Genomic DNA, 13,448 nt, shown 5'->3' with positions numbered 1-13,448 from the left:
AGGTAAAGCTGCCGTTGAGGATGAGAAGCCCTTGGGTAAAGAAAGGTGGGTCGTGTTAAACATCAAGAAATATTACAAAGACATTTCTTTTCAAGCTGGGCTCCAAAAATATAGCAATAAAACGCAGTTCTCATTTTTCAGTAAAAAGCTCATTTTCCCACTTTTAGGTAATGTGGTTAATTTTAACATAGTTGGATTGCCAAAAATACTATACCTGATTAAGTTAAAAGTGTTCACTAAATAAGTTTAAATGGTATTGAACAGGAAAACAATCGATACAATATTACATATCAATTATGTACGATATCCTTTCCCTTTTTTTGTTAACCAAACCAGTTTTTCTGGAAACGGACTGGCATGTGGAGAAGGGATACCAATTAGGAACCGGACTTTCATTGCTAGTTCTAGCACTTTCCAATTCAACCAGAAGTGGACCACAAAGGGCTGACCGGGGCTGAGGGGCTTCCAGGCTCCTCAGAGGGCAGGCCCCTGGCGCTCACCAAACAGACCGGCTCTCTCCCTGGATGCTGTGGCGGGACTCCATCTAGAAGAATCCAAAAACCCGGCCGCGGCAGGAGCGCGCGCCAACCTCCCAGTGCCCAAGAGCAGCTCTGGGGAATAACGAGTTCACGGACCAGGGTCCGGAACGGTGCCTGATCTCTGGGGAAGTGGTACAAAGCCTTGGCAGCAAAGCCGCAGGTGTTCCAGAGCTTTGCCTTCCCGAGGCAAGGCGCACGAGCCTGCGCATGCGCATTCCTTCCAGGTGCCACCACCCTGGAAAAGGGGTAGCGACTGGTTACTAGGAGACCGGACGCTCCGGTGGGATGCCTGGGCCTTGCGCGAGCGTGCGCCTGCGCGGCGCGGATGGACCGGGAAGAAGCCTTTTCTAGGCGTCAGCTGAGGCCGGCAGGTGGACGTACGCGTCGCTACGTGCCTGGGTGCGCGCGCAGGGCTTGTAGTCCCCGCGAGAGTGAGGGTCGAGCCAGGTATGTGTGCTCACAGAGACTGTGGGCTTGCGGGAAGGATGCGGAGCGAAGGCACCGGGAAGATGGAGGCTAAGCCTCCCCACAGGTACAGAGTGTGAGGGCGGGGCCGGCGGCTGCGCGGGGCGGGGCTAACCTTCCCGCTGGGTCCCGTCTTCTTCCATCTCCACCGGGGCGGGGCCAGGTCGATGTGGGGGTGGGAAGGGAGGGAAAGGGGCGGAGGATGGAGATGGGGTGGGACCTGGAGCCAGAGCTGAGGCCCGGGGCTGGCAGTCGCCGGAATGAGCTCCGAGGAGGTCGCGGGGCTGACTAGCCCAGGGAGGGACCCAGAGCTCCAGGTAGAAGCAGCGGAGACGGGCCGGGTTGGGGTAAAGCAGCTTCTGGGCCGTAAGGCCTCTGAGGAGGCAGCTGCAGGAGGGAGTGTGTGGCGGGGCTCGGGGCTGTGAGTGACCCCACGGTAGGTATTTGCTGCTCGAGCTGCTGTGAGGGGCGGTAGCGGGCAGAGTTGTGGTCCTGGGAAGCCCTCCAGGAGCAAACTTCGCCTCCATTGCTATTTCTTAGGAGCTTAGGTTGAGCCCAGTTCCTATGGTGACCGTTTCGCTTCCTGCCGCAGCTCCACCGTTCGGTTTAGAAACGCTCTGGATCGGGGCTGAGGAATTTGGAAGTCAGAGACCTGGGAGTTCAACCCGGCTCATCCTCCCTCCCAGCCTCTCGCTTCTAAGCCTGTGCAGACTCTGGGAGGTTAAGGGCCGAGGTTACATGGCATTCGCATGAAAGTCTCATAATTTCAGTACCCAGGAAAGGCGGGGAAGCTGGCTTTTGTTTGAAAAACTAGTTGAGACAAATTGAACAACTGAGGCAGTCATAGACCTGATACCTAAATACGTATAGGAATACATATATTTTAAAAAAACAACTCAAGGATCGCGGCTTCAGGAAAAGTTTGCAAAGGTGTCCCGGAGTTTTCCTTCTTCCACTACATGCCCTTATATCTCAGGATATTCGGTGTTTTAAATTTCCTGTGCTGACATTTCAACTACACTTTTTGTTTTCTTTTACCTGAAAGTAAATGAGTAGAATAACAGTCGTTTTTTAAGTAGAGGAAAACAGGTTAGTTATAAATATAAAAGGAAAGTGTCACATCATTCAAATCTGCCTCCAGGATAAAACTGGTTTTTTTGTTTGTATTTTAATTAATCAATGAACTAAATCAATCTCTTTTTTTTAATCCTCACCAGGTGATATATATATGTATATACATTTATATGTGTATATATTTATACATATATATATATTTCAAATCCACACGAGGATATGTTTTATTGATTTCTAGAGAGAGAGCAAGGGAGAGAGGGAAACATAGATGTGGAGGGAGGAACATGATCAGGACCACCGGAATCTAACAGGCAACTTAGGTATGTGCACTGACTGGGAACCAGCCTAAAACGGAGGTCACCCCAACAAACTGAGCCACCTGGCCAGGGCTAAACCAGTCATAATTAGTGGGAAATAATTAGGAAGGTACACTAATGAAATATTAATTTTAAATAATAAACTCTGGGGTTATTTAATAGCAACTTTACATATATATTATTTAGTTTTCTGAAAAGAAAAAAAAAAGATCACTACTTTAGCCCAGCATATAATCAGTTGTAGAGATTTTCTGGGCTCTTTCTGTCTTCTTTTTCTGTAGCTTAGTACAGTTTTTTTTAGGATAATCTGTTTTTAAAGTACTCAAGATACAGAGGCATTTAGAACAGGTGCTATTACTTACTCCCTCTTCCCATCAGACACCCTACTCCACAAGTAGCCACTATGGTAGCCACGCCCTTGCTTTTCCTTATAGTTCCTCCATCTTTGTTTGTGAATATGCACATTCTAATTTGACTTTTGAACTTTATATAAATGAAATTTTACTAAGTATTTCTTTGCATTTTGCTTCTTAACTCGCCATTGTTCTAAGGTTTATCCTTGTTGTTGCTTCTAGTTTGTTGTTTAGTGTCCTAATGTAAGAATATACCACAGTTTATCTCCTCTTCTCTTGATGGACACTAAGGATTTTAGTTTTTGGTAAATGTGAACAACACTGTTGTGAAGTTGCTTATACATTACCCCATGATAATCCTTTTATTTTCCCAGGGTAATCTTTTGAAGTGAGCTAGTTAGTAAGGCAGTTCCATGTCTTAGTTATACTACTAATACCAATTTATATATTATTAAATATTTAAGTTCAGAAAAGGCTCTTGAAAACAACTATTTAACCCCTTGTGTTTCCAAGAGGTCTTAATAAGTGGTACCTCTCCTAAGGCCATTTATTTATTCACTTCTAAAACACAAGCTGTTTCTTTACAGTATAATCTGATTTGAAGAGAAGTGAGGGAGGGCTTTGGGTTTGAATGGAATGACTAGGAAAGGTTATTTCTTTTTCATAAGAAAGGTTATACATTGTGGCTTTACTATTCTGATTGAAGTGAATTCCCAAAACATTTATTCACTGATTTTATTATAAATACAAAATACCTATCTCAAAATTATTCATAAAATTTTGTGTGGTTCTCTATTATATCTTTCTGTTAGTGAGGCTATTCTTCCTTCCTACTTCAAAATGTCTATCAGTCTAAACATTTGGGGACAGTTTTATAAAAAGAAAACAAGTTGACCTTTTGTGGAACTAGAATTCAGAATCCCATATAAAATATTCCAGTATTCTGTAAAAATATTCAGTGGACATTTGTTGAGGACATATTATATACCTGATACTTTGCTCAACACTGATGATACTTTTTAGCACAAGATCTTACCTCATCTTTCACTGAAAAGGCAAAAGTCTACCAGGCAGGAGCTTCTTCAGATTTCTACCCCTTATGTTAATCTTCGCCTGACCTTGCTTTTCTCTTTCTTGCCTCCTAGGACAATGCACAGCTTGTACCTGGATTTCCTCTTGTTAGCCCAGTGGCCTTTCTCCATTAGTTAGCATTAACCCATGTCTTAGAATCTTTATTGTGTTTACCCTGTAGGGCTTTTTAACCTGGAGCACAAGAACTTAGGGAGTTCTTGAACCCCTGAAATTGTAAAGTTTTGTATGTGTTTGCATTTAGGACGGACCCAGGGCTTTTGTTTAATTCTAAAAGCTTTCCTTGATGTAAAGAGAATTAAGAAACAAGTTTTTCTTCTTTTGTAACGACCCTTCAACAACCTTGGTTGTCTTCTAACTTTCACTCTACCTCTCTTCTCACAATCGTGCTTCCTAAAAGAAATGTACATTTTCTATTTCCTTTTCCTTACTACTAGTTCATTTATTAGGCCTAATCAAACTTACTTCAACCCCTTTCCTACCATTAAAACTGCTTTGCTCCAGTCATCAAAGTTGATTATATTGAAAATATTTTATTGAGTACCAATTTTGTGCTGTGCGCCTTTCTAGGCATTAGAAATATAGCAGTGACCCAATAGAGTCTAGATCTCTTGGAGCTTACCTTCCAGTAGGGGGAATAAACTAGTGAAGAAATAAATGATGTAATTTCAAATAGTGTAAGTGTAAATAACCTAGTAAGAGAGTGACTGAGAGAAAGGCTGCTTTAGGTAAGAGGTCAGGGAAGACCCTCTGACATTTCAGCCAAAGAGCTGAGCTGAGGGTCAGATGGAGCCAGCCATGGGCTGGGCCTTAAAATGGAATGATGTTGATACAGTAGAGAAACAGGAGGAAAACCAAGCTGGTGGGGGAACAAAGAAGAGAGTGCTGGGTCTTTAGGGAAGCAAAAGCAGGGGCCAAATTACATAGAACTTTAAAATGTATGGATTTTATTCTGATTGCAGTGGGAAACCATTGGAGTCTTTTTGAGCAGGATCTCATTGTTTTAAAGTGACTGTTTTGATTTCAGTTTGGAAAATAGTTGTAGGGAGCGACAGTAGAAGCAGAAAGACCAGTTAGGAAACTGTTGCAGTAATCCATGTGGGAGATGATGGTGACTTGAACCATGGTGGTGGTAATAAAAATGGAGACAAGTGGGTGGATCTGGAGTTAGAACCAACAGGCCTTGTTGATGGATTTGATAGGGGTCAGGGAAAGAGGAAACAAAGAGGACTCCTCAGTTGTTTGACCTTGGGCACTGCCTGAATGATAGTGCCATTTGACATGGGAAAGACTGGGAGGGAACATAGAGGAGGTGGGGTTGAGAGCAGACTGCAAGTGGTAGAATTAGAGGTCTTTGCACGTGTTAAAGTTGCAGTGGCTGTGACATCCAATAAACAACATAATGTGTTATGTGCTCCAATAGGGTATGTTCATAGCTTTTTGGGGACATGGAAAGTACATTCTGAGTCCTTTGGAGGGAAGTAGAACTCAGAAATACTCATTTGTAGTCCTTGTCTCTCTATCCCCTTAGCATCCATGTGCATTCATTCCTCTGATGTGCACTAATCCTGCTGTACTCTAATTTCTGATTTATTCGTTCTGGACTTCCCTAGATTCATTAACGTTGAAATTATAGCTTTTTATTTGTTTTCCATCTTTCTCTCCCCAGAATCTAATATTGGTTCATCATTATTCTAGCTATTTATAAATTTGAGAATTGAATAAATGTGACCGTTACAGTCTGATAGTATGAACTGAAGCCGTGGTAGGGATGAAAGAAATGTATTTGAGAGAGATTTAAGTGAAAAGACCAGTAGGACTTGATGGCCAATTAGATAAGTTGAGTCAGTGAGAGGAATTAGTAATAATAGTAATTGTTAATAGTAATGTATATAGCAGTTGTTTTAGCCAGGCACTTTTCTGAGTGCTTTACGTGTATGAATCCTCACAACAGCTCTTTGAAGCATGTACTGTTATCATTCCTATTTTATAGGTGAAACCTTGGCCACAGAAGTAACTTGCCTATAGTCATGCAGCTGAGAATCGGCAGAACTAGCATGGTGAACATGAGCAGTCTGACGCTAAGGAGGGTTCCCTTAACCGCTGTGTTGTGTTACTTCCCAGTTGAGAATGATTGTGATTCTAGCTTGGACGTTCATGGTAACAGTTTGCTGCTCACACAGTACTTTTACTTGCATTCTCTGGGATCTGTACAGGAGCACACGTTCCATTCCTAGTTCCACTTAGAGATCATGGGAATATGGAAGATATTCAGGTGGCAGGCTAGGCATGAGCATTTCAGATACATTGATTTCTCTCCCTCTTTACTGCCTCCAAAACTAGTGCAAGGAAAGTAGCAGCTCTAATATGATTGCTCACAATTGTCAGGTCATCTCTGGGACGCTTCCTCCTCCTAATTCTAGATTATTCTCTGAGGTAATTTTATAGAATCCCTACTTGATTGAGTTTACCAAAGAGAAGAAGGAAAATTCAGTTTTATTTATTTTGGTGTATACTGCTTCTTTATCACCTCCACAAATTTTTATGACACCTTCCTATTATACAGACAACTCTGTGCCGTTTGGGGCAGTACAGAGAGCTCTAAGACATAGCTTGTTCTTAACATTTTAATGACTGTGTGTGGAAGATATATGTCCAGGAAAACCAAATAGCTACATAATTTGTTCTGTTACTAATATATACAAAAGTCTCAAAGAAGAAGTGATCACTATTCAATGGAGAAGATGGAGAGAACCTCCTAGAGAATATGTAATTCAAGCCGAACCTTAGAAGTGTCTTTAGTTAAATGGAGAAGAGGGTGAGGGGAAGGCTTATGTATAAAAGATAACATGTTTCTGAATGTATAAAGAATGGTTGGGCCCGCCCGGGCTTGGCTCGGCGGTTGAGCGTCAATCTAGGATCCAGGCAATCGGGGTTCGATTCCTGGTCAGGGCACATGCCCGGGTTGTGGGCTAGGCAGCCGATCAATGACTCTCTCATCTTTGGTGTTTCTGTCTCTCTCTCATTCTCCTTTCCTCTCTCTGAAATCAATAAAGATATATTAAAAAAAAAAAAAAAAGAATGGGTGGAATAGTTTGTCTTTAATGGAGGGATACTTGGAAGGGTCAAATAGGAGATACATTTGGAGACTGGGAAGGGGCCAAATTATGAAGAACTCTGAATGCTAGGCAGGTTTAGACTTTAATTTCCCTGAATTAATTTTGGCTGGGGCCCATTTAAAATAAGATGAGGAATAAATAATAATTCAGTGCTCATTTCATGGGACTCTCTATGGGTCTAGTTTCTCTACTAGCCAAATAAAGATCACTGAGCAGCTTTTAGGAAATGCAGTATTTCAGGCCTGTTGTGAATTAAAATCTGCATTTTCACAAGATTCCCAAGTGATTCATATATTCACTAAAAATTGAAAAATAGCATGGTGAGGAGTCATTTGATTCTCTTATTCTAAGTCAAATGTTTATATCGAGGAACGTATTTTTCCACAGAAGCTGTGAAGGAGTGGTAGTTAGGATTTCAGCCCACCCCAGGGCCTAAATGATTCATCATTAGAAATACTCTGTGGGATCTAATTCTAAGTTCCAAGAGGGGCAGCAAGTAGTGGAATGAAGAGCAGAAACCCAGACTTGGGTCTTGTTTAGGGAAAGGGAAAAGAGATAAGTCTATCACACTGCTCAGTGCATGATCAGACAGGGTGTGACTCAGAGTCAGCGACTGGGGGATCCTGATCCTGTACTTTCCCAAGCACTAGATTTTGGAGAACAGCAGTGTTACCAGGAGAAACCTATGGTGCTTGTAGCAGTTCTCTCTTCTTAACATAAAGGCAGCCTGGAGTCAGGGAAAGAACCAATTATTTTCCTCAATTACACAATTTCTAAGAAGAATTGTCACATGAAAAAGCACAATATGGATTAGTATGTGTAGTATGTTAAAGTGAAATATCTTATTTTTGCACATGTACAAACATGGGAAGAAATCCTAGAAAGAAATCCTAGAAATGGAATTCTTTGTACAGAAGCCATGTACATTTGTAATGTTGCTGGATTTAATTGTTCTCCATAAACATTGTGTCAGTTTACAGCGCCACAGTGATGTATAACAATCTATGTCATATATCCAACTATTTTATCTTTGCCATTGTGACAAAGATAAAAAGTGGTATCCACTGCTGCTTCACTCTGTATCCCTATAACTGAAGAGATTGAATATCTTTAAATCTATTTATAAGCCATGTATGTGAAATATCCATATTCTTTGCCAGTTTTTCTACTAGGGTATTTCTTTTCCTTTTTTATTTATAGAAATTATTTATATATTAGGGAAGTCAGCCCTTGGTGATATGGGTAGCAAAACTTTTTGGAAAACACAGGCCTAGAGGGAGACTACTTAATTATTTGCCACCCAATATTTCCTTACTACAGTGATTACCAAGGGGATAAGATGGGGCGTGTATTTTTTGAAAAGCATGTTCAATATTGTAGTTATATTTGGAAAACACAGAAAAAGTTTTATAATATAAAATGTTTAGAAATTAAAGCTTGGTGAAATCCTCTTTGCTGGTATAACAAGGTTAAAACCAACTGAAAATGTATCTAAGAAGGTTGTTAATTTCCAAAATTTATTGACTGTTGTGAAAAATCACAAAACTGTTTTAAATTGAATGTTCTGGTATTATTCCCATTCTTTCCACTAGGTTACCACCAAAGAAGATAATTTTGGTCTAGGGGCTCCAGTTTCTGAAGCTGGAAAATACCAGAATACTCTCCAGCTAGAACAAGAAGTGAGAACTCAAGATAAATTCATCTCTGCACTGAAATTACAGGTTACATTTAATTTACATACATATTTACTTCTCTCAATTAGTTTTGGCTGGGGCCTATTTTAAAATGAGATGAAGAATAAAATTAATTCACTGCTGGTTTTATAGTTTTTATTTTATGGGTCTACAATAATTTCATTTTTATCTTAACCATTTTGATACACATAGATTCAGAGTCAGTGAGTACAAACTAAGTGTTGTATTAGGTACTTTCAAGTACATAATCTTACTTCATCCCAACCTTGCGAAACTGTTGCTACTTCTGTTTTACAGACATGGAAACTGAAGTTCCAAGAGGTTAAAGAATTGTGATACTGGCCTAATGAGTGACAGAGCTAGGATTTCTCTGAACTCCCAAGTTAGCTAGGATTTGAACCCATTCTCTGACCTCCAAGTTCAGTATTGCTTCTCTTCTGGTGCCTGATCTGTGGTGTAGCTATTAATAGAAATCGCCTCTTCTAGGAAGAAGTAGACTGATTTCCCCTATTCCTCCTACTAAGTACAGCTAAACCCCCCAAACATTATGTATAAAACAAATGGAATACTGAAAGGTGGGAAGAAAAAAAACTGACTAGGGACCCTATCATACAATGAGTGACACATTAGTGAGTTCCTAGATTTTCTTTTTGCTCCATATATTTCAGACAGAGTACTGGAAAAACTTGCCCTCAGAAACAACAATGGGTGCAGACCAAATAAAAGGTCTCAGAAAAGCCATCTGTCTCTAGCCAAAGGACTAGGAAAGGATAGCCTAGCAAGGCAGACTACTTTTAGACAACAGAGTGGAAAAAACTATAGCCCTGTTCCTGCCAGCAAAGGCTAAGTAAAGAGCCTAGACTTCTACCCTTGCCGGGCTATAACAAGAAGCCCCACCTGCACCTCGTACTCTCCCCGTGATCCCCCACCAAGTTCTCCATCCTGACAAGGTGGTATCAGAGAGGATGGCTGAGTTGGGAACCAAGACTTTTCTGCCCACAAAGCAGTCAGTAAGGGAAGTTCCCAACCCCGTAGTGTGTGTGTAAACCACATGGGGAGCCTGTACATCTACCCCCACCTGGTAGTATGAGGTGCCCCCTTTCCTCCTTGCTGAAGTTGTCAGAGGAGACAGTGCAGAGTTAGGGCTTTTACCATGACCCAGCATTAACAAGTCCACTCACCTACAGAGGCTGTGGAGGACAGGAGAGAGCAGTAACGAGGCACCTTTGTTTTTCGTAGCTGTTGTGTTATCAGCAGTCCTAGTGAGGAGCTTGAACTTCCATCCCTGCCTAGCAGCAACAAGGAGCATCACCTTCTCCAGGTGTCCATGGAAGCCTTAGGTAGAAACTGGACTTCCATCCCACCTAGCAGGAAAAAGGCAGTGTCCCTGTTTTCTAGTTGGAGCAGTGTCACAGGAAACCCACTAAAACACCAGGTTTCAATAATAATAAAAAAAGACTCCTCAGCCCCCAAATCAGGAAGATCTAAATTTTAATGAGAAAAGACAAGATATACCAACACAGAGATGAATTAGATACTATAATTATCTGACAAGGATTTTAAATCAGCCATCTTAGAAGTGCTTCAGCAAGCAATTTTGTGAATTCCTGAGACATACAAAAGAAAATAGAGAACCTCAGCCAAAAAAAAAAAAAAGACATAAAGAGATACAAAGAAGAACCAAATGGAAATTTTGGAAGCAACCAAATTGTTCTTCAATAAGTAAATGGATAAATGAACTGTGGTGCATCTGAAGAATGGAATTGTAAAAGGAAATGAGTTATCCAGCCACAAAAAGACATAAAGGAACCTTGAAAGCATATTGCTAGGTGCAAAAAAAACAATCTGAAAAGGTTATATACTCTCATTTCAACTATATCACCTTCTGGAAAAGACAAAACATAGAGACCTTAGAAAGATCACTGCTTGCCAGTGATTTGGAAGGAGGGAGTGGTGAATGGAGCACAGGTGATATTTAGGGCAGTGAAACTTTTCTGTATGATACAATAATGATGGTTACAGGTCATTATACATTTGTCAGAACCCATAGAATCTACAGCCCAAAGAATGAACCCTAATGTAAACTATCGACTTTAGTTAATAATAATGTATCAGTGTTGGTTCATCAATTATAACAAATGTACTACACCATTACAAGATGTAAGAGGGTAAAATGAAGGGGTTTTGGGGGTGGCAAAACAAAAGGATGTCAGAAATCTCTGTAATTCCTGACCAATTTTTCTATAAACCTAGAACTGCTCTAAGAAATAAAGATTATTAAAAATGCACAGAAGGAAATGTTTCTAAATTTTGTATCAGATAAGGCATTAATATCCAGAATATAGAGAACTACTACAACTTAACAACAACCACAAACCCAGTTCAAAAATGGGTGAAGGACTTGAATAGACATTTCTCCAAAGAAGATACAGATGGCTAATAGGACATGAAAAGATCACCAACCATTAAAGTAATGGAAATTAAAACCCCAATGAGATATCACTTTACACCCATTAGGATGGATATTATAAAAAAAAAAAAAAAACAACACAGAATATAACCAGTATTGGTGAGTATGTGGAGAAACTGGAGCCCAGTATGTTGCTAGTGGGAAAGTAAAAATGGTGCAGCCATGTTGAAAAAAGTTTAGCAGCTCCTCAAAAAGCTAAATATAGAATTACAGTATGTTCCCAGATATTCCACTCCTAAGTATATCCCCAAAATATTAAAAGCTGGCCCTCAAAGAGATATTCGTACACCAGTGTTCATAGCAGCATTATTTCCAATAGCAAAAAGTTAGAAACCCAGATGTTCATCAACAGATGGATGGGTAAACTGTGGTATGTACATGCAATGGAATATTACTCAGCCTTAAAGAATAAAATTCTGATACAATGATACAACATGGATGAGCCTTGAAAACATTATGCTAAGTGAAATAAGGCATGCACAGAAGGACAAATATTGTATGTACCTAGAATAGGAAAATTCATAGGTTTTGTTTAATGGGTACAGAGTTTCTGTTTGGCATAATGGAAAAGTTCTGAAAATGGATATGGAAAGGTTGCACAACATTATGAGTATTTTTAATGCCACTGAATTGTACACAAAATAGTTATAATGGTAAATTTTATGGTATATTTTACCACAAAAATTGTTAAAACAAATAACAGTAGCTGAAGTAAAATACACAGTGTTCTCAAACAACAAAATACACAGGAGAGAGGAATGAATCAGTGAACATGAGAACAGATAAATAGAAATTACCTAAAGAGAGAAAAAATAGATTGGAAAAAAATCAATGGAGGTTTAGAACAGGAGGAACTGTAACAAAAGATACAATATTTGGATAATTGTAGTCCCAGCTAAAGAGGTAGGAAAGAGTGAGGCTGAAAAAGTATTTGAAGGAATAATGGCTAAATATTCCCCAAATTTGGTAAAAGACAAGACATTAAAGGAGTCTCCCAAAGAAATCCATGCCTAGGCACTTTATATTTAAACTTGTGAAAACTAAAGACAAAAAAAATTCCTCAGATTAAAGATGGCAGCGGACTGAGTAGAAGGTCTACTGATGGTCTCCCAGGACTAAACTGGAATTACAACTAAAACCATCCTGAATAATAAACTGCAACTGCAGACTTGCTAGAGAGCACCCTTAAAACCAAAGACCTTAAGCAGAGACAGCATAGAGACTGGTAGGAAGTGCAGAGGCACAAGAGGGCTCAGCTGAGGGATATATCAGCTGTGGGGCTTTCCCACTGAGGCCTCTGAGGTCTAAACCACAAGCTGGGCTTCCCAGCCAAGAGCACCAGAGCTGAGAAGGGTGCCCATATAACAACTGGCTGTGAAAAGCAGCAGGGATTCTGTCTGCCAGGGACAGAGACTAGAACTACAAGCACCCTCTTAAAGAGTCAAAGTACAAAGCTGTGTGTAGCCACTCACCTTGGGCTCCAGTAGAGGAAGGGCAGATTGGACTGGAGCTGGGTGAGGAGAATCTAGGGTTGTGGGCTCTGGAGGCAGATCAGAAGGCACCCGTCTGAATTCCTGTGCCAAGTCATTCCCCCATACTGCAGACTACCTCTTTCTCAGGCAGACATTTTGTGGTTTTTGCCTGGGAGGGGGGAGGAAGCAATTGCCCCACCCTGCTAGGAAACCTTTTGCCCTACCCAGAGGAGTTTCTGCAGCCTTAGGCTCCTTAAGAGACTGATAACCAGCTACCCCACCCTGTGGAATTTCTACAGCCTGAGGCTCATTAAGAGAATCAGATTAATCAGCCTGCAGGCAGAGGCAGAGCTCAGAGTGCTCTGAGTCTTTGCCTGATCTGCTTCTGGACCTGGGCCTTAGAAAGCAGACTGTGGTGTACATCTTGGTCCTGTCCAAACACCCAGCCCCAGCAGAGGAGACCTCAAGCCGAGGGTTGTTGATAGCTTCAAACAGGATACTCAGGGCCAGTCACAAACTGCATCTGACAATTGGCCTGTACCAGAGACCCTCCAAAAAGTGAGAGTCCTAGCAGATCTATCTAATACATAGCAAGAAACCCAGACAGTCAAAATGGGGAGACCAAAAAACATGCCCCAAATGAAAGAACAAGACGAGTCTCCAGAAAAAGAGCTAAATGAAATGGAGATAAGCAATCTCTCAGATATAGAATTCAGAATACTGATTGTAAAGATGCCCAACAGCATGAAAAAGGATATGGAAACTATGAAGAAAATTAAGAATGGCATAACAGAAATAAAGAATACATTGGAAGGAATAAAAAGCAGATTAGAGGAAGCTGAGGCTCAGATCAGCA

At 40.8% G+C, this 13,448-nt stretch overlaps 1 protein-coding gene across 7 annotated transcripts in view; it reads left to right on the top strand.

Moving 5' to 3' along the window:
• The first annotated feature begins 821 nt into the window (after window positions 1–821).
• The window catches only part of TSGA10 (testis specific 10), an 87,646-nt gene continuing 75,019 nt past the window's right edge, over window positions 822–13,448 (top strand). Inside the window, exons 1-2 of one of the 7 annotated variants that reach the window (XM_081156921.1) lie at window positions 822–986; window positions 8,549–8,677. Coding sequence is in view for 2 of the 7 variants with exons in the window: in XM_081156918.1 (XP_081013044.1) it covers window positions 1,265–1,321; window positions 8,549–8,677 (186 nt within the window). In the remaining 5 variants the exon portion in view is untranslated. Of the gene's footprint in view, window positions 1,072–1,188; window positions 1,322–8,548; window positions 8,678–13,448 lie in introns of those variants that run through there. The other 6 variants (XM_081156920.1, XM_081156924.1, XM_081156922.1 and 3 more) reach the window with 6 other exon arrangements.

The sequence above is a fragment of the Miniopterus schreibersii genome (assembly GCF_964146895.1).
Source record: "Miniopterus schreibersii genome assembly, chromosome: 13".
NCBI classification, from domain to species: Eukaryota; Metazoa; Chordata; class Mammalia; order Chiroptera; family Miniopteridae; genus Miniopterus; species Miniopterus schreibersii.
Note: the sequence above shows the minus strand (reverse complement) of the source record. Positions and strands in the feature narration are given on the sequence as shown.